Raw genomic sequence first — 24,956 nt, forward strand, 5'->3', positions numbered from 1 at the left:
GTGTGGGATGATGCCAATTTTTTAATATTTCCTGCAACATGTATGTATATATGTATACACACACATATATATGACACATATCCATGCACATACATAATTTAAACAAATCTTCTATAAATCAGTGTGCCCACCTGCCTCACTTCGTGTCTTACCTTGGCAATTATTTCAGAAATATTTTTCAGAGACTGCTTGATTGGATATTTAGCCATATCCCACTGGAACCTTGTTATGTAAGTAACCAAGTCAACTGAAATAAGACAATAAATTAATTACTGAAGAGAAGTAGCAGCATTTTCTTGTGGGTTTTGTTTGTTTGTTTGTTTAGATTCTTTCAAGACACAGTTTCTCTGAGTAGCCTCTGCTGTTTTAGAACTCACTCTATAAACAAGGCTGGCCTTTAACTTAGAGATCCATCTGTGTCTACCTCTTGAATGTTGAGATTAAAGACATGCCTCACTATGCCTGACAGTTTGCTTGCTTTTAACACAGGCAAAGATTTCCAAAGGGTCCTGATTAAATAAATGTGAATGAGATTAGAAGAACACTGAACTTAAGATTTATTTATTTAATCATGTACATGAGGTAGAGGGCATGTGTGTGAATATGAATGCAGGTGCCTGCAGAAGGAGGCCAGAAAAATATTCCCTGAAGCTGGAATTACAGGTGGTTATGAGCTACCCAATGTGTCTGCCAGGACTCAAATTCTACAAGAGCAGTATGCCCTCTTAACCACTGAGCCATCTATCCAGCCCCAGAAAACTAGAATGTTTAAAAGTGATATTGTTAGATGTGGTGAACAACTTTAATTCCAGGTAAAGGTAGGAGAACTTCCTGAATTCAAGTCCAGCCTACTCTACATAGTGAGTTCCAGGAACTAGGAACTGTCAGGAAATAGGAGACTGTCTCAAAAACAAATTAATTAATTAATTGATTAATTAAAATCAATAATAAATGAATAAAAATCTTCTTTATAAAGCCATCATCACTGAGCAGGCTCAATATAAATATTAACTTATAGCTGCAGGCAGATATCTATATCTATATATAGATATGGATATGTACAAATTACGGGTACTAAGACATCAATACTCTAACTTTAATGGAAAAGAAGCATTACCATGTAATAAAATCAATCACTTCCTGGGTACTATTAAGTGGAAAACAGGAGGCATCTAACGGGATGTCCAGCTTTAAGTCAGCAAGGAGTTCCTGACGGAGCTAAAGAAACAGCGCTTCTGCAGGAGGCCTGATGCCGCACCTAACACTACATGTACCGCCTAAGAGTAACATGGAATTGTGTTCCAGGGGGCAGATGCAGCTAGTGAATCACCAGTCATACCCTCCCTCAGAGCCTTGCCAAAGCAGCCCCCCATCTGTGATTTCCCGTCCTTTCTGATGTTTCTAAGCACGATGTTACACACTAGTAACCAGGAATCATGACTAAGGAGCTCACCTCCGCTGGCCAGCAAGTTCTCCTGAACTTTATCTTTACTGTCCTCCAGCACATCAGCCATGTACTGAGCCACTTTCTTGACCACACTGGGAAATTAAGAAAGAAAATCATCATTTTTTGAAAAAAAAAAAATCTTTGTTACATAGACTATCATACTATACAATGAATCCTTATATAAAACATAAAGAATAAAGTGGATCAAGGTTTGGTTGTGTGCAAAAAGCAACTGCAAAACTGTAGGGTTTTATAGAGACTACATGTAAAATGTTTCAGTCTAGAAAGAAAGTCTGGAAAACTGGTCACAGTGGCACATTCTTATAATCCTAGCACTTTCAAGGTGAAAGCAGAAGGATCAACTTCAAGACCATCCTCTGCTGCATGTGGAATTACAACCCTCAACATAACTTGATATCTTTTCTCCTTCATGCTTTTTCATTTTAGTGGGCAAGTCCCTGACCTCATTTGAGGCTTTCCCCCCAACTCGGTTCTGACATTATACAGTGCAGGCTGGCTTAAACAGCTAATCCTCATGCCTCAGCCCCACAAGAACTGGGAAACAGAAAGCAGGTATACAGCAAGGCTCAGCCACTCACCTCTTCTACACACAACCATGGCTTCCAGTCATTCACCTCTTCTACATACAACTATGCCTCCAGTCACTCACCTCTTCTACATACAACCATGGCTTCCAGTCATTCACCTCTTCTACATACAACCATGCCTCCAGTCACTCACCTCTTCTACATACAACCATGCCTCCAGTCACTCACCTCTTCTACATACAACCATGCCTCCAGTCACTCACCTCTTCTACACACAACCATGCCTCCAGTCACTCACCTCTTCCCTACACACAACCATGCCTCCAGTCACTCACCTCTTCCCTACACACAACCATGCCTCCAGTCACTCACCTCTTCTCTATACACAACCATGCCTCCAGTCACTCACCTCTTCTACACACAACCATGGCTTCCAGTCATTCACCTCTTCTACATACAACCATGCCTCCAGTCACTCACCTCTTCTACATACAACCATGCCTCCAGTCACTCACCTCTTCTACATACAACCATGCCTCCAGTCACTCACCTCTTCTACACACAACCATGCCTCCAGTCACTCACCTCTTCCCTACACACAACCATGCCTCCAGTCACTCACCTCTTCCCTACACACAACCATGCCTCCAGTCACTCACCTCTTCTCTATACACAACCATGCCTCCAGTCACTCACCTCTTCTCTATACACAACCATGCCTCCAGTCACTCACCTCTTCCCTACATACAACCATGCCTCCAGTCACTCACCTCTTCTACACACAACCATGCCTCCAGTCACTCACCTCTTCTACACACAACCATGCCTCCAGTCACTCACCTCTTCTACACACAACCATGCCTCCAGTCACTCACCTCTTCTACACACAACCATGCCTCCAGTCACTCACCTCTTCTACACACACAACCATGCCTCCAGTCACTCACCTCTTCCCTACACACAACCATGCCTCCAGTCACTCACCTCTTCTACACACAACCATGCCTCCAGTCACTCACCTCTTCTACACACAACCATGGCCTCCAGTCACTCACCTCTTCTACACACAACCATGGCCTCCAGTCACTCACCTCTTCTACACACAACCATGCCTCCAGTCACTCACCTCTTCTACACACACAACCATGGCCTCCAGTCACTCACCTCTTCTACACACAACCATGCCTCCAGTCACTCACCTCTTCCTTACACACAACCATGGCCTCCAGTCACTCACCTCTTCTACACACACAACCATGGCCTCCAGTCACTCACCTCTTCTACACACAACCATGGCCTCCAGTCACTCACCTCTTCTACACACAACCATGCCTCCAGTCACTCACCTCTTCTACACACACAACCATGGCCTCCAGTCACTCACCTCTTCCCTACACACAACCATGGCCTCCAGTCACTCACCTCTTCCTTACACACAACCATGGCCTCCAGTCATTCACCTCTTCCGTACACACAACTGTTGCCTACAACAGGCCATCTTTTCTTGTCTTCAATATTTTAGAAAACCAATACAATATTGGGACTACTTTCTTACTGCAGGCTCTTACGTTAAAATAATTTCTCAAAATGAGCATGGTAGTGTACAACTGTAATCCCAGCACTCCAAAGGCTGAGGCAGTAGGATCATGATGAACTGTCTCAAGAAAATAAATAAATAAAAGGTCAGGGGAGGGCCTCCAGAGATAGATGGCCGAGGAGCTATGAAAAAAAACATACTTCTAGAGAACTCAAGTTCAGGTGGCTCACCACCAACTTCAACTCCAGTTTCAGGGGATCTAAAGCCCTTTTCTGGTCTCCACTGGTATCTGTACTCATACTGCATATACACACACTGACAACACATATATACATAAATAAAAATAAGTCCTTGCAAATAAATAAATAGAATAAGCCATACATCATTAGTTAGAGTAATGTGAATGAAAATCAGAATGTGGCCAGTCAGGACAGGGCTTTAGTCTCAGCACCTGGAAGGCAAAGGCAGGCAGATTGGCCTACAGAGAGAGCTCTTGGCCAGCCAGGGCTACAAAGTATGCCTCTGTCTCCAAAACAAAACAATCAAAAACAACAAAGAAACAATGAGATACTGCTTTGTACCCACCAGGAGGGCTACAGTAAAATCAGTTCATGGTAGGTCCTAGCACAAATGCAGCAAAATTAAACTGATTCAGCACTGGTCACACTTGTCCCAGCACTGGGAAGACAGAAGCAGAAGCACTCTAAGTGCTGGGCCAGCCTGAGCTACACTGTGAGTTCCAAGGCAACATGGGCAACAGTGTAAAACCCTGTCTCAAAAAACAAAAATAATAAAATCTAATAATGCAAATATGAACCGGTACAGCCACCGTCAAAACAGTTCTTCATAAAGAACCAAGAAACCCAATGACTCCACTCCCAGGCACACACACATTCAAGGAAAACAGACAGAAATGCAGCTCACAAACAGTACATAAGCCAAAAAGAGAATAAACTAAATGTTCTCCAGTTGATGGATTAATAAGGCATGATATGTAGTGGATAAGTGATAATAACAGGTATGTTTGCAAACCCAGGGTTGGGGAAACAGACAGGAGGATCCCAAAGGTTTCCTGGTCAATGGCCCAACTGAACCTGCAAGCCCTAGGGATTCCAATGAGAGACCTTGTATCAAGGAAAAAAGCAAACAAAAAAACCCAAGGTAGAATGCGCCTGACATCCATGTGCAGCGGCACACACACGTGCATGAACATGCTTGAACACATAGGTGCACATGTGCACACATCCATACACATACACATAAAATATTGATATACAGAGAAAAATAGTCATCTCCCAAAATCCTTTAGCTCGTGTAGCATACACATGGACTAGAACAGTGTCTGGAGAGACTCTCTAGATAGCCTGGTACTGACAACTGAGTCTCTCTGCTCCACCCACACATGCAGATACATTACCCTTCTACAAATGCATCCAGTTTAGCCAGTTCATCCGACAAGCCAACCAAGACATCCAACGTGCCAACCTACAAGGGAAACTCAGCTTAGTACTCAGCTTTTGTCACGTCCATCCTTTTGACTGAAGAGGGATCGTCTGCTTAGCTCTGACACTGCTCTTACTGTGTGATCCAGATGAACCTGGGGCTCCCATTCCTCCTCTGTCTCTTCAGTGCTGGGATTACAGCCTGCACCACCCCACCCAGCTCCACATCCCTTTACTTTTTTTTTTTAAATAGATGGTGTATCTTTATCTGAAGGGTCTACAAATCTTTTATTCTCCACTTATTTCATAAAGTATAGCACAAAAAGTTTGTTGAACATTTAAGTCATTTGAATGTATGAGTTAATTCTGAGTCGGAAAGCACCATTTAGAACATGAAAATCTGGCACGTAATGAACAGATCTGTGCTTCAACAAGCCCAGGAACAGTGGCAATGTGAAGCTCTGCTTTATAAGGGCCCTACGATGGGTCTATGAATGTCTATCACTGGCAGGTTGATTACTGGTCTTCAATGAATGTTAAATACATTAACTGGATTAAATAATGCCTAAGTAGGTATTGTGGTAACAGAATATAAACTTAACAACAGACATATTACTGTGATATTTAAAATATATATACTAGATTTTTCTCTTCTGAAAATCCCACTTTGTGATCCAATATCTAGGCTTGCCTATAATTTATGAAAACAGAAGACTCGAAACAAGATGCGACTACAATGGTGTCCCTGTGACATTCAAAGACTCAGATCCACTGGCATTAACTCAACAGCTGGAAAAGACTGACTTTTCCTCTCAAGGAACAAAAACCTCGGTTCTGCCAAAACGGAGAGAACCCTTACGGGGCTCCTCTGACAGACTCACAGTCCTCTGTACAGTGAAGTCACCTGTGACCTCACCTTTAGGTCAGGAATGTTGAACTTGGAAGAGACGGCAAGATTATTGTTCTTGGTGGTCGCTGCATGTAGTTTCTCCCATGTTTGCTGACAGGTTTTCTCCCCAGGAGCAGAGATGAGCCAGAACTCAGTCATGTTTGTTACCTCTATGGCAAGCAAGGGAGAAGCTGTAATGTTAAAACAGAGCAGTAACATTTAATGTCCTACAGTACAACCCTACAACAAACACTTAGGATCTAAAATGCCCCCAGAAACCCTAGTGTCCAAAGGTTTGATCCCCAGGCAGTGAGACTACTGGGAGACTATAAAACAGGTGTAGGGGTGAGACCTTGTGAGAAAAAGTTAGGCCACTTAGAAAATGCACTTGAAGCAGATATTAGGACCCTGACCCCTCTCTCCTTCCCCTGTCTTTATCTAGGGTCTGATTATTCTGTCCAAGCTGGCCTCAAACTTTTGGGCTCAAGCTATCTTCCCACTCTGGGTCTCCAAATGGCTGCAATTACAGGAACATGATGTCATCAAACTTGGCTTCTCCTTTTTGCTTTCAGCAGCATGAAGAAAACAATTCTTCCCAGCTACGACAGCAGGCTTGATGCACTGAGACACCAGCAGCCCCAACGGTGGTTGGCCTCCTCACTGCTATCTTGGCTATTCAGCCTAGGCTATTTTCCCATCACCCCAGATACTAATCAGGAGACCGTCTTGACTATACAATCATCAGCTTTTATCAGAGAATCTGCCTGTATCTTTAAGCCTCTGGTTGCTTTGTTTGTGGACCAGAATGGAGATTAAAGCAGGACCTCAAGCACTCCTATGACTGAATCCTTTCCCAGTGTTCCTCAGACAGGGCCTCACTAAACTAAGTTGGCCTTGCACTCTCCTATAGCCCAGGCAGGCCTTGAACTTTTAATCTTCCTGCTTTGGCATCCCAAGTAGATAGGATTACAGACCTGTCCCAAGTCTAAAACACCTTTAATAATACTGATTCCCTAGGTGACCACAGTTTTGGGGAAGTGGATGTTTTATTACATGTTTATACCAGCAGATTTGGTGAAGTGTACTTGTGGGTGTATTTTCTACTTGCTGTCTCTCCAAAGGGCAGGTAAGGAACACAACTGTCCTTATTCTTCCTGACAGCAGTGTCACATCTGCTGAGCTTAGCCTTTAGCCTCTCTCTAACACGGTGGGCCAGCAGATGCCTGTTCCACCATTCTAAATACCTTTCTCGGCCCACATATGTCCAAAAGACTCCCAGAAACAGGAGAGAAGACCCTATTTTCTCAGCTATAAATACCTGCCTCTATACTCGACTGAGTTTTTATCATCATAAAAGGAAATAATGTCACAAATCATCCTATACACACTGGAGCAGTATCTGGGAAAGTCATAGAAAGCTCTCTAAGTCTTGCTTTTAACTAGAGCCCTTTTAAGGAGAAGAAAGGCCACTGTGCTGCACACACAGGGCTGCACACTGTCATGTTCCATTCTCACAATAACCCTATAAAATAAACACTCACAGCTTAGTTATTTACCTAAGGGCACAACACACAACTGGGATCAAGTCTAACATGGGACACCAAAGGCCACGCTCTCTAAAGGACTCTTTCCTATGCTGTGCTAGGAAAGAATGCTGGTGTGTGTGTGTGTGTGTGTGTGTGTGTGTGTGTGTGTGTGTGTGTGTGTGTGCGTGCACGCATGCGCTAGCACCACTGCACATGTGTGGAGGTCAGAGAACTCATCTTGGGAGTTGCTTCCCTCCTAGTTTATTAGGCAAGGCAGAGTTTCTGGTTTCTGTTGCGCTGTGTTCTCTGGGGTGATCTCCATCTCCTTCCAGCCCCATTACAGGGGTGCACTGCTGCACCTGGCTTCCAGGGTCATGAAGTTTCTGCAGCTAGGACTTGCCTTCACCCACTTAACATCTTCAAGTACTGTTGAATACTGCTGAATGAATAACCCTGAGGATTAAATGAACTAACAAATAAACTGAATTATAACTAGTCATCTACTTTCCCTTTCCTACTCTTGAAATATAATCTACACAGTGAAACACACCCATCTTAAGACTTCAATCAGTTCCTGAGCCAGGTATAGACTTGTTGAGCTACCACCAAAACTAAAATTAAGAACATCTGTACTATGCCTAGCTCATGCCTTTTACCCACCCCAAAAGGGTTTGCGTGTGTGCATGCACACCCCCCTAATCAATCAATCAATCAATCAATCAATCTCTCTCTCTCTCTCTCTCTCTCTCTCTCTCTCTCTCTCTCTCACACACACACACACACACACACACACACACACACACACACACATCAGTGCTCTCAGATGTCAGAACAGGACTGTGGATGCCTTGAACTTTATAGAGTTATGAATGAATGACTGTGTGAACTCCATGTTGGTGTTGGGAAGTGAATCCAGGAGTTCCCTGTAAGAAGAGCCACTGCTCTAGCCCTGACTTGGTTGGCTGTGTGGTCTGCCATTCTTCCCATCTGATAACATTATACTTCACATACACTTTCCAGCTTTAAGTTCTATCTCTTACATTTTTTCCTTTACCTGCTCATTATGATTCTTTCCAGTAAAATCACTGATCAGATTTCTAATTCGTCGTGCTACATTATTGATTACTGCACTGTATACTCCTTCTGAGATGGTGGGAGGGCTGAACAGACAGCTCAGTGGGTGAAGGAATGAACACAACACCAAGCTTCATGACCAAGCTACACCCTTTAGGAGGGATGTTTCCTACAAGCTGTTCTCTGACTTCCACACATGTTCATGCACATGCATGCACATACTAGCATGTGCACGCACACGTGATACAATTTTTTAAAAAAAAAGTTTGAGATAGGATCTTACTATATAGCCCTGGCTGGCCTGGAGTTTGTTATGTAGACTAAACTAACCTCAAACTCAGAGACCAGCTTGCCTCTGCTTCCTAATTGCTGAAATTAAAGGCTTGTGACACCAAGCCCAGACTTTTTTTTTTTTTAAAGACAATGCTGTGCTTTGTTCTAAATCCCAGGTCTGGATTCAGAAAAAGACCGCGGGGAAGCAGGAAGGAGAGGGCAGAAAGGGAAGCTATTGTCCTGGCAACTACTCAGGTACAGCTGTCTACTCATTCTTTGCTCCACCCACCATCAAGAGCCCTACAAAGGCTGCTCATGCTTCTCTGTGGACTTTACCTGTCAATTTTAACTAGAGAAACTTTCATCTAGCCTTATGTCAGCAAGATCCACTGGCTACAGTGCAACACATCTTCGAGAATTCAGGCCAGCTTGGGCAACACAGTAAGTTCTTGTCTTGAGTGAGTGTGGGGGTGGATGTGGGGGGATAGTGAATTTATCAAGCAACAGATGGCTTAATGCCCACACTGTTTCCTCGCCAGGTAACAGAAGGCTGAGTAACTCATTACACATATGCACCAAGTTCTGGTTCCCCCTAGGAATGGAATTTGAATCTACCCTCAGTCCTTGGTTCCATTTTTCCTGCTTTACCCTCACAAACTTCCTCGATCCTCCTTTTCCACCTTAACCTCCAGTTTGTCCTTCGTTCTCTTCCCTATTGTGCTTTTTGGTTCAATTCATTTTGCACAAACTCTGCCTATAAAAACCACCCAAGCCATTTCCTCAACTAAGTCCATCTATCCACCAAATCAATCAACATATGCCCAACCACATCTCTCTCAATCCACAGGCACTGAACCCAAGTAAACATGTTAACTATATTAAGGCAGACACATATGTTATGTCTAGTCCCTTACTATTTAATTAGCAATTGTTTTCCATTTAGGATCTTATTCCCCTCAAATCCCTGGAGCTATGCTTGTGTTTGGGGAGCAAAACGAATGAAATGTAGTCCCTGTCATCAAGGAACTTGAATGATGGCCACAGATTTCTATGAGAAGGTGGAAGGGTGTAAGTAGGTAAAGAGAGAGATGAGAGGAAGGCCCACGCAGAGACCAGGACAGGAAAACAATCTCAGCACGATATATTAGCAGCACAAGGGCACGAAGCCCAAATACAAAGAGGGAAAGCATGGGTCCAAAGCTCCAGGATTGCTTAATTACTACATCTCTTACCTAGGGTAATTTGAAGTCTAGAATTATTCTCCTACTATACTGATATAAATATAAAGAAAAAAACAACAGTGTAGTAACTTACATGGCACCACAAAAGGTGGGGTACTAGCCCAGGCAGATCAGATCAGCTCGCAGGCAAACTCAAAGAGGGCAACCACAGAAAACAGGATGTACCCTACACTGATTTTCATGCTTTCAAGAAACAACACTGTAGTCCAGCTGTGGTGGCATACACCTATAACCCCAGCACTTGGAAAGCCGATGCAGCAAGGTTGGAGCTATCCTGTATGACAATGGTGACTTCCAGGTCAGCTTGAACACAGTAAGACTTTGTCTCAAAAGGAAGGACGGATAAAAGCAAGAAGGAAGGCTGGCTAGCTGGCTGGCAGTACAGTTTCTCTGAAATGCACTCATCCCTAACAGTAAGTGCAATTCCATATGAATTAAGGGTGGAAGATGGTCTAGATGCAAAATGACTTCCTTTTTGGTCCTTCAAATTACAGTCAGTCTTCCACATCCAAGGCCTCCTATCTGGAGGAGAGCCAGTGAGATGGCTCAGTGGGTAAGGGTATTTGCCACCAAGCCTGATGACCCGAACCCCAATACACAAGAACTCCATGATGAGAGCACTGACCACACACCCACACCCACACTCTACAGGAACTCCATGATGGAGGGCATTGACCACACACACACCTGCAAGTCATATGATGATCTTCACAAAAGCACTGTGACACATGCATACATACATACATACACACACATACACACACACACACAAACGGTTTTTAAAAGTCAAAAAATATTGTGAGGACATATGTACCAGTGATATCCATGTCTAGATATGGACTCTTCCTTTATCATTATTCCCTAAAGCAGAACAACAACTTACACAGCCCACCCACTGCACAGTTAACACTGACAGTTAACACTGGATGGTTTAAAGTGCACAGGGCATATGTGTAGTGACAAGGAGACAGGGAAGAGGGAAGATGCTGAAAGAAGTCCTTTTGACACCAAGGACAGCCAAGCATACTAAAGCAGTTTATTCCAACAGGCGTAGGAAATGGCAGGTTGAGGTAACAGCACAACAGCCCTCCAAACAGCACTCTACCTTTACAGAGGGATCAAGATGAGACAGAGTTGTCACACCTACCCTTACAATACCATTTACCCTACACAAAGAAGTGTTTCCTCTCTGCATGTAAAAATGCTACCCTTCACAGCAGAAGCCTCTTAGTCACAACTGGAGGAGGGGAAACTTGTTCCTGGCTTGTTTAATTGTTTCTAGCAACTAAAGGAGAGCTTACCTTTCAATATTTCCAAGATATATATGAGATCTAGAACTGACAAACTATGTATTATCAATAAGTACATCTTAACTTTTTCAAATTTTTAAGTGAAACAATATTTACTTAAAGACTACCTAAGTGTCTTCAGCACATTTAGATATGAAAGAAGGCAATCTCTAATCAGTTTTGTTTATAAACAGATATCTTGTCATCCCTGTTGTCAAGGAATAGATTTGTAAACAGAGAGTTTTGCAGACACCTATCAACGAGTAGAAGAATCCAAGGCATGTTAGGACCAGCAGTGCAAATTTCAGTTACTACCCCAGCCCGCTGTCCCCTTGGAATGTACTCAAAACCCATTCTTTGGAGACGAAGAAAGTAGCTGTGTTGGCAGAGTACTTGTCTGGCAAGCCTGAAGCCCTGGGTTCTATCCCCAACACCTCCTATGTCATGTGTGGTAGCACACACCAGTATTCCTAGCACCTAGGAAGTAGGGACAGGAGGATCCAAAGTTCAAGGTCATCCTTGATTCCAGTTGAGACCAGCCTAGGTTACATGAGGATTTTTCAAAAAGAATAAAAGAAAGTCACTATACAAAATACCATGTTGGAAAGTACCTAGTAATTTCTGCTAAAGCTATTATACTTGAATTGACACAGTGGCCAACAAGTGCAATCTGTCTATCATTGAAAGCCATTAACTAGAGCTCTCTCAACCTGGGAAGGTGACTCACCTTTAGAATCTCAGCATCTAGGAGACTGAAAGAGTTTGGGGCTAGCTTGGACTTTATAGGGAGCATGAGGCCAACCTGGGCCAGTGTGAAACCCTAGCTTATAAAACAAAAACAACAGGGCCAAGGTGATGGGTAAGAGCCCTAGCTGTTCAGCCTGGGGATCCAAGTTCTATCCCCAGAACCTGAGTAAAAAGGGCAGCCTCGGTGGCACACAGTGTAATCCCAGTACAAGATGAGAGGCAATGACAGAAGACTCACCCAGAAGCTTACAAGTCATCCGCCCTGGTGTACACGTGCAGTAGAAACCACAGGAAGAAGAAATCAATGCTCAAAGTTGTCTGCTGACCTCCACACAACCCATACCTCAAGAACCCGAGCCTAGCTCTCAGGACTTCCCTTTTCTTTGGGGCTGGTCATTTATATAATCATTTATAATTTATAATGATCTCTCAGATTTACTATGTTCAAGTCTGAAATTCAAGTTTTAAAGGTCTAAAATCAGGGCTAGGGACATGGCTAACATATAGAATACACTCCTGTCTAGCTACACACAAGACTCTGATTCAATTCTTCACATCGCCTCCCTTAAAATAAAAACTGCTTCAAGGACAACACATACTGAATCATGAGTAATGAAAAGCACTTCAATATGTTAAGCAATTTGGTGATAAATTCCTCTAGAGCAGATGCTTCACTGCTCCTTTAGAGCAGAGAACAGTTAGTGAAGATATCTGTCCAAAGTCATAGCTAGTAACTATACTTACTGAGACTGATTTCCATCCATCTATTTAAGTTCTCATACAGTTAAAAATATTAAAATGTGTTTCTCCAGTTAATAGTAAAAACCATAAAAGAAAAACTGAATTCACAAAAGTATTACCCTTATTTTCTGTATCTTCAATGTTGAATATTTGCCAAAGTATGTAATAACAGTGCATGCTTATCTGTCTCCGTGAGAAACGCACAGGACTATTTCAAGTACTAATCAGAACGTGGTGGGCGGACGTGTCTAAACATGGGAGAATTTTGTCTAAAATAATGTTAGCATTATAGTTCAGAAGCCCCAAACTGGTACAACCTCAATGGTGAAGTTCATAGGCCAGGGGCCGGAGACAGCTCAACAGTTAAGAGCATTTGCTGCTCTTGCAGAGGAACCAGGTTCAGTTCCCAACTCTCCTCTCAGCTCACAACCACCATCCAGATCCAGGGGATCCAATGCCCTGTTCTGGCTTCCAAAAGTACCAGGCACAAGTGGTATATATAACATACATGCACACAAAACACTCACACACAAAATAAAAATAATTTATTTTAAAAAGTTAATGTGCCAACTATAAATAGTCTCTTTATTCAGTCTGCTTTAATCGCTTAGGAAATACCCACCTCTCCCTGACTGACACTGAACTCAGAGATTCTCATGCCTTTGCCTCACAAGTACTGAGATTAAAGGTGTGCATCACAAATGGCATCAACCTCTATCTATAAAATGTTCACCCAACATTGTATTTTCAAACGCCCATCATGTTCCTCACTTCAGATGCATGTCTTATCCTGCTATAACAGAAGCACCTCTCCTCCACTGCCTACTGGACTCAATTCTGTGAACTCGTGTGTGTGTGCGCGCGCGCGTGCGAACAAGTGCATTTCCCACTGGAGAACGCTGTTTCGTTGGCTGGCTTACAGATGAGAGAGGAGTTCAGTGATGCACGGCTGTAATATTGATACTTAGGAAGCACAGGTAGAAGGATCCGGGAGTTCAAGGCTCACCTTGGTTTAATGCCTAAACTCTTTCCAAGAACACCATGCTAATGCTGTCTTTAACACTGATAATAGTGGGTGTGTAGTGGCACATACCTTTAGTTCCAGCTCTCAGAGGCAGAGGCAGGCAGAACTCTAGAAGAGTTTGAGGCCAGCCAGGGCTGTTACACAAAGAAACCTTGTCTCAAGAGGGAAAAAATGTTGATGAAATGGAAATCAAATGCAAATTAATTTGTAGCTAAAATGAAACAGCTCTACATCCAAATGGTGAAAACCTTAGACCGAATACAGTCTGGACAAGGCAAACTATAGCAGACACTTAGTCAAAACTACTGCTATTTCAAGCAAAATCAAGTACAAAGGGGGAGAGGGATTACAGAACTGTGCCCCAGCTCAGGCCGACAGTGTTCCAGGTCAGCCGCGGACGCACAAGTCAAAAGTAAGGCTTACTGCCCACCAAGGGACTGGTGGCCTGCAGAGTCCCTTTGCCAAAGTTCACTGTGGCATGCTGATCTTGCTCTTGACCAATGGACATTATCCTACAAGTTAGGGCAATGATCACAGAATCCTAAGTTTTAGGTTTAAGAAAAACGAAACAAAACAACTAATATAAATGAGAAGGCTAAGATTTATAAACATGCTGAGTGGTGTAGGCCAGCCTGGTCTACAGAATGAGTTCTAGAACAGCCAGGGCTAAACAGAGAAACCCTGTCTCAAAAAAATAAAAAAATGTATAAACATAAAAAAAATGTATAAACACACACATGCCAGCACTCAGAAGCTGAGGCAGGCTGCTTTCTGGATTGGAGGACAACCTCGTCTACATAAAGAAACCCTGTCTCAAAAAAAAAAAGTAAAAAAAGAAATACACACGCACAAAGTCTTTAATCCCAGCACTCAGGAAGCAGGTGTATCTCTGTGAGTTCAAGATCATCCTGGTCTATATAATGAGTTCGAGGATAGCCAGGGACCCTGTCTCCAAATATTAAAATAAAAAAAATTAAAAATATGTGTGTGTGTTGGGTGTGTAAATCCTGCCCTGTTTAAATGCAGACTAAGAGTAGCCCCCTTGCTCTCAGCATTCAGGATGCAGAGCACTATTTCTTGAGATCCGCTCTGGTACCTGCAAAGTAACCAAAAGACAAAAGGATCCTGTAGTTTTGAGCAGAAAACCCGAGGCTCTGACTTCAGCACAATGAGACTCCCTTGTTGCCAGACTTAACTGTGATTATCACCTTGAGCACTTTAGCTCACCTTATGGCTCCTTATCTCCTCCAGCTCGACAGCACACAGAAGCCCAAAGCACTCTCACAGAAAAGCAATGCAGCTCTGGCTGGCCTGCAACTCACTCTATCTGCCAGGGCTGCTCAAACTGTGGGGGACTTGCAGGGCCACAGTCTGCCTCCAGCACCTATGATCTTCACTGGATTCTCTTTGCGTCTAACAGGAAAGCCCTGAACAGTCTGACTCCAGCTCTCCCCATGTGCAGGCCTGTCTGTCCACCTCCCACCACCACACCTTTCTCATTCCTGGTTCTCTGCAAGTTCTGTGCGTTCCTCCTCTCATTTCAAGGCCTTGACAAACTCTGTCCCCTCAACCTGGAATGTCCTTTTCACTCCAACCTCTTCGCAGTCCTATCCTCAGCAAAGCCTTCTCTGAATCTTCCACAGAAGTCATATTCCTGGGAAACATCTCTGTACTGCTCCATTATTCCTTCGGAGTAGATTTTACACACACACATATATGTATATATGTATATGTATATATATATGTATATATATATACATATATTTATGTATATATGTATATATACATATATTTATGTATATATGTATATATGTATATATGTGTGTGTGTGTGTGTGTGTGTATATATATATTGACACGTGGTCTCACTATTTATTTAGCTTTGGTTGGCTCTGCCTCCGAAGTGCTAGGACTAAAGGTTAGTGCTCTATCACACGCCAAGTGCACGACTATTAAAACCTATCTCCCCTGTATCTGTCTGGAAGCTCTGACTGCAGAGTCCCTCTCTGCTTCCTAAACCTTAGCGCTCCCCTAGTATCAGCCATAGAGCATGCACTATATGAACAAGTATCATCAGACTTCAAAACTATTTCCCACTTTTCCACAATGCAGCCTACTACAAAAGCCTGGCCTTCGGCACCCCTAAAACATGTCTTCTTCTCTCATCAGGTCCTCCAATAACGAGGCTTTCACTGAGTAAAAAGTTCTCTGTTTCCTCCAATCCCACCGACTTGCCAAGACCCAAACTCAAGTTTTCTTTCCTCCAGGATACTTTTCTCCTCCTCCTGTTTTTACCAGTTCTATACAACCTCATCTTTCCCCTGTGACTTATCTTCCCACCATCAATGTGAACTTTTAGGGCTGGGCTATTCACACCCGACCATTTCATTCCCGGGGCACCACTAAGTACAGAGCAGACAATTTTCCCCCTGATAACATTTTTCCTCTGAAAAGAACACTAGCTTCCCTCTTATGCCTCATGGGTGATTCAATCTGCCTTATAAGAGACTCTGTCCACCAGTTCCTTTTCGGGGATTTTGCTTAACCTCCCCCAACCCCAATCTAGTGAAATGTTTTTAGCTGCCTGTATTCCTGTTCCATCCACTGCCTACAATGACCCCTGTGTCCTCTCTGACCGCCCCCTGCCTGCAGTGGGCACCTTTTCCGTCCTAAAAACTGTAATCCTCTCTATTCACATACAGGCGTAAACACCCAGTGGTGACTGCACACACACACCAACCCTGAGCCTCACCTGAGGCATTCTGTCACTGTCCACCTTCTCACAAGTGACCAGGACTCGCTGGGACTCCCACCCAAGAAGGACCCGAATGTACAACAGGTCTCCCTTCTGTCACTGAGTTCCCCGTCTGGGCCCCTTCCCCCTCCTTCTTCTTCCATAGACACCAACCCTAGGCCCTGAGATGCGGAGAGCCCGCACCCAGACCGGTTGCAGGTCCGACGCCACAGTCTAGGCCCCCGCGCCGCCCCCATCCTTCCCCGGCGGCCACTGCAGCGTCAGCTCCCCGCAGGGCTATCGATCACTGACCCGGGAAGGTGTCTCAGGAGGCGGCGGCGGCGGCAGGTGCGGAGGCAGGAAGCCTGGTAGACGTTAACCGCTCAGCGCTCCATCCCTCCCGGACCTAAGCTCCGGCCTCTCGGCTTCCTCGACCCCTGCGCCCAGAGCAAGTCACGTGCCAGCCGGAGCAGTCAGCTGACCGCGGCGCACGCCGCTCCGCCTACGCGCGCGCACCACTGCGCGCAATCACGACGCGGCCAGGCCTCCGGGGTAGGCGGGGCTGAGAGAGCGCGCAGAGCCGGCTTCCGGGTGGGGGCGGAGCTTGCCGCTCCTCCAGGTGCACCTGCGGTGGCTGGCCAACCACCAGAACCGTTCCCGCCCACCCTAAAATTACCCACAGGTTTCAGCCATTCAGACTCCCCCAAGCTCCTGCACTGCAAGTTCTGACAGTCCAGGTTTCGGGGAAATTTTTTCTAATAATCCACTTCAGTAGTTTCATATTTTTCATCCAATCTGGTATCACTTCGTTCTATAAAGTGATAAAGTGTTAGGTTTAGTTACTCAGCACCAAACATTGTTAGTCCGTTTTTTAGAATTAGCTAGTGGAGTGACCCCCTTGCCAGAAACTCCAAACTGTCTGGTTTAGGGGTACCAAAATGGATACAGGAAGTCAAGAAAGGTTTATGGACAGGGAAAAACCAATCAGCCTTGGATTCCAGAAAAATAGATGTCGACCTACTCTCTCAAACCGTGCACATCTCATTGGTTGAGAAGTTAGGTGGTGCATATCTCAGCATTTTAGGTTGCATGGAGGATTGGGGACTTGTCTATTTTAATCGTTTTTAGATTTACAGCTTAGCAAAGTGAAGCTCCAGAGGTTATGGTTCTGTTTGCACAATGAATGGGCACTCCTGGCTGTTCTTAACTAGGAAGTGGAATAATAGATTTTCATTGTCAACCTGACTGGCTTTAGAACTGCTAGGAGACAAGCCTCTGGGAGGGAGTTTCCAGCCAGGTTTAATGTAGGACATTCACCTCGAATATGGGCAGCAGCATCTTGAATGATAGGAGCCAACACAGAATGTTTTTTTCAAGGCTTAGAGAGATGGCTCTGAGGTTAAGAACACATACTGCTCTCACAGAGGATCCGAATTCCTTACTAGCACCCACCTGGAGTGCCTTGTGACTCCAGCTACCTCCAGGAGATCCAATGGCTTCATCTGGCCTCCTGCAGAACCTGTAATCATATGCACTCCCAGAAAGACAAAACACTCATACACATAAATACAAATAAAATAAATCTTTTAAAAATGATAACTAGGATCTAGAGAGAGAAGGTTCACAGGTAATGGGGCACTAGCCACCAAGCCTGGTGGCCTGAGTTGTATCCCCAGAACCCACATAGTGGATTCTGCAAGATAGCCTCCCATCTCCACATGCAAGCTGTAGTACCCACAAATAAATAAATGTAATAAAACTGTCAAATAAATAATCTTTTTTAAAGGAGAAAGCTAAGCATCAACATTCATAGCTCTCTGCTTCCTGACTACCAATACAATGTAACCAGGGCTCTCAGACTCCTGCCTTCAGAGCAACAATTACTCTCACCACCTTGCTGAACTGTGAGCCAAAAGAAACCCTTCTGTATCCATTGCTTTCCTATTGCTGTGATAAAACATATTCCAGTCCATTACCATCGCAGCAGGGAAGTGTGGCAGTAGACAGACATAGCAATCAGAATAGCTGAGAGCTCACAAATCAAACCACGAGCAGGAAGCAGAAAGCAAAGGAAAAACGGTGTGAGTCTTTGCCCCTTACAGTGACATACTTCCTCCAGCAAGGCCACAGCCCCTAAATTTCCTCAAACAGTCCCACCAAACAGGGACCAAGTATTCAAATTCCTAAGGCTGTGTAGGGTGTCTCGTTCACCAAACCACAGCTTCCTTCCTTGTTTTTGTCGATTATTTTGTAGCAACAACAACAACAAAAGGCAATACACAAAATTGTTAGCAAGGAACGGGTTCTTCAGTCTAATAAACCTGTTTCTTAGGTCTTTGAAATTGGTTTGCAGGATCTGTGTGTGACAGTTTGGCACTGTGGCCTAGAGCAGCTCTGGAATGCTTTATGGGCAGTTTAGTGAGCCATAGTGAGTGGGATCCCGAAGACCAGAATGCCCACAGGAATAAAGGAAGTCTGAACTCACTAGGTTTTCAAAGGAAACAATGATTTAACTTGGAATCAGACTAGAAGTCCTTTGTTTCCGATTCTGGAAAAGAACTTGGCTGCATTCTAGCTCTGTCCTGAAATCTTAAGTTTCAAATTTTAAGGTTCAGGTCAAAGTGATGGACTAAGTTATTTTGCAAGGGATTTCATGACAGTATAACATCCAGCCTGTAGAATGGTTACTGCTTGCTGAACTTAGCTTTGAATCAGGAAGAAGAAATTTATGAAATAAGCAGTTTGATTGAAGGATCTTGAACACACTTAAAGCAACAGATAAGGTAGATGGAGAGAAATCAGACATTCCATTGATACCTCATTTACAGAAATACAAACTGAAGGAACTCTGGCCAGCCTGACCATGGCGACCAAGGCAAGTGTGACTCTGACAGACCTTGCCCTTATCCCTAATTCCCTCTGCCTTGCTAAAATCTATTAGATTACATTCTTGAAGCCAGCCACTACGGTCTATTCCCTATTTGGCCAATTTCTTCTCCAGAGGCTGACTACCAAGGTCCAGCAGAGGTTCTGAAGTACTGAAGTCCAGCAATCAAAAGCCCCCTTTGACTCACCTAGTTAGCATGCCCAATTAAAATTAAACATCTCACCCTAACATGGGGTTTTCCTTTGTGCCTTTATAAACTGCCATTTTCCTATGGGCCACATCTATCTCCTCTCTATCCAGAGGAAGTCTTTTGTGCCCCCATCCTCTGGGACAAATATCCCTTTCCCTTCTCCCTCATCTGCTATCTCCTGCCTTTGTCTCTTATTACCTGCTTTGTCTTAGCACAAATAACTCATCTTTGTGCTAAGAACTTGGTTGCGGGGTGTCCTGAGCTGCTACTGATCACTTCATAAGTACAGTGAAAAAGAGAAAACCCAAGAAGAGTATTGCTGAAGGAGGCTTTCTTTAAAAACAACTGCCTTCAAAAACAAGATGGCTCAGTGTTTAAGAGGATGTTTTGCTCTCGCAGGGGACTAGAGTTCAGTTCGCAGCACCTACAGGCAGCTCACAGCCTCTTCCAGTTTCAGGGGTTTCAGTGCCCTCTTCTGGTCTCCTGGGACTTGTTTGTGAGGTATTGTCTTGATTAATGATTGCTGTGGGAGGGCTTAGCCACTGTGGTCAGTGCCACCTGTAGGTAGGTAGTTCCGGATGGTATAAGAAAGCAAACTGAGCAAGCTGTAAAGAGCAAGCCAGCACACAGAGTTCCTCCATGATCTGTGCTTCAGTTCCTGCCACCAAGTTCTTACTTGAATTCTTGGCTTTGCTTTCTTCCATGATGGACTGTAGCTGTAAGATGAAATAAGCCATTTCTTCCTCAAGTTGATTGGGGTCAAGTTGGACAAGTAGACAGTGTAGTTAATATAAATTATGGAAGCAAAGGCCTGTCAAAACATTATTGGCATAGCTGGTTCTTGGTGGGAAGGGATATTAGGGTCCCCTGATTATCAAGGCCTGAACACAGTGAACCTAGGCTCACTAAGGGGAGGAGAGCTGCTTTTCCTTTCTTACAGGGGCTGGGAAGGGCCACGGACTAATACAATGAGTCAGGTAGGCCTGGCTCTGCTACTTGCTAATGTTTATGGGGCTCAATTTAGCCATCTATAAATCCCAATGGCTTATACAGCAGATTCTGTAAGATAATGTGAATAACGCAGTTAACTAAGCACCTGGCTTCATTTGTCTCCTCAAAAAACGCTGGTCGTAATGTCACAGTGACTTTCATAAAAAGAATTGAAATACAAAGAAAAGATTGAATCTTAAAAAGGCAGTAACCAAGTTCCAGAGGCACCTGGCCAGACAGGCAGACAGATGGTGGCTCTGAGCCACAGTGTGGTGAGCTAGCTACGTGGGCTCATTCCCTGCTCAGGCATTTGAGACACAGTGAGCCCTGAGCCTCAGAGACTTCAGGGAGTTTGTTGTCGATGTTGTTTTTCTTAAAGTTGATGTTTTTTGGGTTGGTGTTTTGTTTTGTTTTGTTTTGTTTTGTTTTGTTTTGTTTTGTTTTGTTTTGTTTTTCAAGACAGGGTTTCTCTGAATAGCCCTGGCTGTCCTGGAACTCACTTTGTAGACCAGGCTGGCCTCGAACTCAGAAATCTGCCTGCCTCTGCCTCCAGAGTGCTGGGATTAAAGGCATGCACCACCACGCCCAGCACGCCCGGCTTTTTCTTAAAGTTTTTGTTTTGCTGGTGAGACAAAGTCTTAGGGTGTAGCCAAGTTGACTCTGTTGCCCACAGTAACCTAGAACTTGCAACCTCTCAGCCTCCTGAATGCTATGATTGCAGGAATACACCACCACACATCTGGCTTAATTTCCTAACAAATAAAGGGTGAGGGGAGCAGGGCATAGTGGTGCATGCTTCTAATCCTAGCTTTTGGGAGACAGACAGAGATGGTCAGATCTCTGCGAGTTCTAGGTCAGCCTGGTCTACACAGCAAGTTCCTAGACCAGGTGAAGATACACAGTGAACACTGTCTTAAAAGGGGGTGTGGTGGGCAAAACGGATAACAGGGTAAAAGTACTTGCCACCAAGCTTAATAACCCACTTTTAACTGCCCGGATCCCATGGTGCAAGGAGAAAACTGACTCCCTCAAGTCTTCCTCTGATCTCCGCTGCACATATGCGTGCATGATGAGAGTACACATGCACAAAGCAAGTAAGTAAATATAAATTTTAAAAACTTTTAATTTTAGCTCTTACTTATATCAGCTAGGCAAGGTGGCTCATACCTGTAACCCCAGCACTAGGAGACTGAGGCAGGAGGATTGCTGTGAGTTTGAGAGTAGCCCTAACTATATATCGAGGCCCTATCAGAAAAAAAACCTAAAACCTAAATAACAAATAATTACATAGGTAGATAGATAGATGAATGAAATGTCACACCTAGGTACCCTGACACTTGCCTTTTGTAGCACTTGAGAGGCTGAGGCAGAAGGATCACAAGTTTTAAGCCAGCCTCGGCTGCTATGCGACTCTGTCTCAAAAAACAAAAACAAAACAAACAAACAAAAAAAAAGCAAAAAAAAAAAAAAAAAAGGAAAATGCTGGGCTTAGTAATGGAGCTACTATAAAGGCTAAGGCAGGAAGAATAGGATTTCAAGACCTGCCAAGGCTACAGAGAAAGTTCAAGGCCAACCTAGGCAACTTAGTGAGATACTGATTAAATATATAATAAAAGGTGAAACAAATGTCTGACTCTGGATATAGATAGCTCTGTAGCAGAGCATCTTCACGGGTCCTGGATGATTCAACCCTCAGCACATAAAACAAACAAACAAACAAGTCTTTGCAACATCAAAAGATAAATTGCCAGGTTTTTAGTTTGTTGACTCACAAATGTTTTAAGAAGTAAGTGTTCTATACATAGAACTATTATCTTTTTTGTTTTGCTTTTTGTAATTGTTGTTTATTTGTTTGAGGCAGGAAGTCATATTACAACATAGGCATACCCAGAACTCACTATAGCTAGCTCTGGCTGGTCTTGAACTTGTGGCACTTGTTCTGTGTTTATCTTCCTAGTACTAGGGTCTTCTCACCCCTTTCCAGTCCTTGTCACAGTCCTTGTTTGTTTGTCTGTCTGTCTGTCTGTCTGTTTGTTTGAGTCCTGATTTCTTTGGATGTCCTGGAACTCACACTGTAGACCAGGCTGGCCTCAAATTCAGAAATCTGCCTGTCTCTGCCATAGTGACTAAGGGTGTGTGCCACCACACCCAGTTGGAACTGGCATCTCTTCAGATGCTGGAATGGTTGTCATTTAGCATGCAGAAGTATTACCATGAAGCCATGCACTTTAAGCAGTCCTTCTAGAAGGCTTTTATCTGGGTTTCAGCTAGACACCTAAAGATGGCTTTCTGGCCTTCAAGCATCTTGTTCTTGTAAACTTGTTTGGATACTTGTCTCCATGACAGCTTAAAGTGCATGGCTTTCTTCTCTTCTCCATCCTCTTCCTCCAGGTGGCTGCTGAAGCTTCAGGTTGCCTGTTGTGGTGGTTTGAGTAACAATGCCCACCATAAGTTCATAGAGTTGAATGCTTAGTTACTAGGTGTGGCCTTGTTGACGGAAGTGTTTCACTGAGGGTGGAGTTTGAGGTCTCACAAGCACACACTGGGCCTAATCTCTTTCGAGTTAATTTTACAGTCTTCTATTAATGAGATAAAAAAAAAAAAAACTCGAGTGTATCCTAATTTCCTCTGTATCATCTGTCACCCATGAATGAATATCAAAATTCTAGTGCAAGTGTTATGATCTAAGGAACTGTCACCATAAAGTCACACCATGCAACAGATCTCAGTTTGAAGGTTTATTGGGAAGGGGGTATACAGAGGCTGCCTCTGGGCAATGGTGGAGGGAAGAAGAGATCAGGAGAGGTGGAACTGGCCTTTTATAAGTAGATGTAGCACATGCGCATCTGAGAGAATATTCAACTTGTGACAGAGGGAAAGTGTCACATTTTGGTAGCTAGTGATGCGATGTCTGCTGTCAGTACTTAAAGGACAGAAGAGGGAAAGAGGGACAGGAATCACAACTTCTCCCTTTTTTGGATCCTAGTTGGCAATTGCTTAGATTATCTAGAGACATAAGGTGGGGGTGGGATGAAGAGTATCAGGTGGAACATGAACATCTCTGATGACCAGCCATTGCTGAGGACCAATGCTGGGGAGCTGATAGAGCAGAGAAGGAAAACAAGAAATCCAGGAAAACAAGTAATTTTAGTTCTGGGAACTAAGTTACTCTGGTTTTGAGAATTGTAATTATTTAACCAAAATAGAGGAGCTTTAAAAAATGATGTGACCACAGCTTGTTTATCCTCAAACATAAACAAGGTGATTTGCGGAGATACTCAGCCCAGTACCTAGACAGCACATACAGTAAAACTATGGCCTGACATCTCCTCCCAAGCTCATGTTGAAATGTAATCGCCATTGTAGCAATGCTGACAGGTAAGAAGACCTCTAGGATATGATTTGAGTCATCTAGTGGATTAGTTAGTTTTATGTCAGTCTGATACAAGCTGGAGTCATTTGAGAAGAGGATCACTCAATCAAGAAAATGGCTGTAGACATGTTCTTGGTAATGATGGATGTGGGAGGGCTGTAGAGTGGGTCAGTCAGATGCTGCTTGTATCAGATGATAAATTCTGTACCTCAAGATCTGGTTGCCCAAGATCAGCAGATACTCATGTATGCCAGCTTTTGTTGTATGAACCTTGTCCTCCAAGTTATCTGTGATTGGTTAATAAAGATGCCTACAGCCTGTAGCTGGGTACAAGAGAGGTAGGCGGGGCTTTGGCTACCAGACTTGGGGTCTGAAGTGAGGACCAGGAGAAGGGAGGAAAGGAGAAAGAAAAAGAAAGAAGAAGTCACCATGAGGTCGGTGGATCATGAGCGCATGCCCATAAGGGCTAGCCAGCTGGAGTAGGAACAGATCAGGCAGAACATGACCAGTGATATCTCAGGGTTAGTGGCAGGGAAGTAGACAAGGCAACACAGAGAGTTGATACCTGCCCAGCTCTAGTGCTTTAAGGCTTGTTATAAATATAAAGGTTTGGGGAACTAAATGATTTAAGATCAGATAAAAAAAAAAAAAACCCTGAATAATATTTAGCAAACAGCTCAGCCCACTGTGGAAGTGGGGAAGGCGAGGGTGGGGGTGGGAGATCTGGGCAGGTGATCCTGAGCTATGTAAGAAGCATGCTGAGCAAGCCATGAGGAGCAAGCCAGGAAGCAACACTCTTACTTACACAGCCTTTGCTTCAGCTCCTGATTCAGTTTCCTGCCTTGAGTTCCTGCCCTGACTTTCTATCATGATGAACCATGATGTAGAAGCGTAAGCCTTCCCAAGCTGATGTTGGTCTTCTTGTTTTCTAACAGTGACAGAAACCCTAAATTAAGAGACCAAACCATGTCTTTAATCTACACAGGAGGCAGGGGCAGGCAGATC

The 24,956-nt window shown here is 43.9% G+C and overlaps 1 protein-coding gene across 2 annotated transcripts in view; it reads right to left on the reverse strand.

Annotated features, from left to right (window-relative positions):
- The window catches only part of Atp6v1c1 (ATPase H+ transporting V1 subunit C1), a 31,102-nt gene extending 14,109 nt beyond the window's left edge, over nucleotides 1–16,993 (reverse strand). Inside the window, exons 1-5 of one of the 2 annotated variants that reach the window (XM_021183023.3) lie at nucleotides 16,824–16,993; nucleotides 5,891–6,033; nucleotides 4,950–5,017; nucleotides 1,454–1,539; nucleotides 153–247 (exon numbers count right to left, since the gene is read on the reverse strand). In XM_021183023.3, coding sequence (XP_021038682.1) covers nucleotides 153–247; nucleotides 1,454–1,539; nucleotides 4,950–5,017; nucleotides 5,891–6,022 — 381 coding nt within the window. In that variant the 5' untranslated portion in view covers nucleotides 6,023–6,033; nucleotides 16,824–16,993. Of the gene's footprint in view, nucleotides 1–152; nucleotides 248–1,453; nucleotides 1,540–4,949; nucleotides 5,018–5,890; nucleotides 6,055–16,823 lie in introns of both variants that reach the window. The other variant, XM_021183022.3, reaches the window with a different exon arrangement.
- Nucleotides 16,994–24,956: the final 7,963 nt, after the last annotated feature.

This window comes from Mus caroli, unplaced genomic scaffold, assembly GCF_978045245.1.
Source record: "Mus caroli unplaced genomic scaffold, Mus_caroli_1 scaffold_16, whole genome shotgun sequence".
Taxonomy (NCBI): domain Eukaryota; kingdom Metazoa; phylum Chordata; class Mammalia; order Rodentia; family Muridae; genus Mus; species Mus caroli.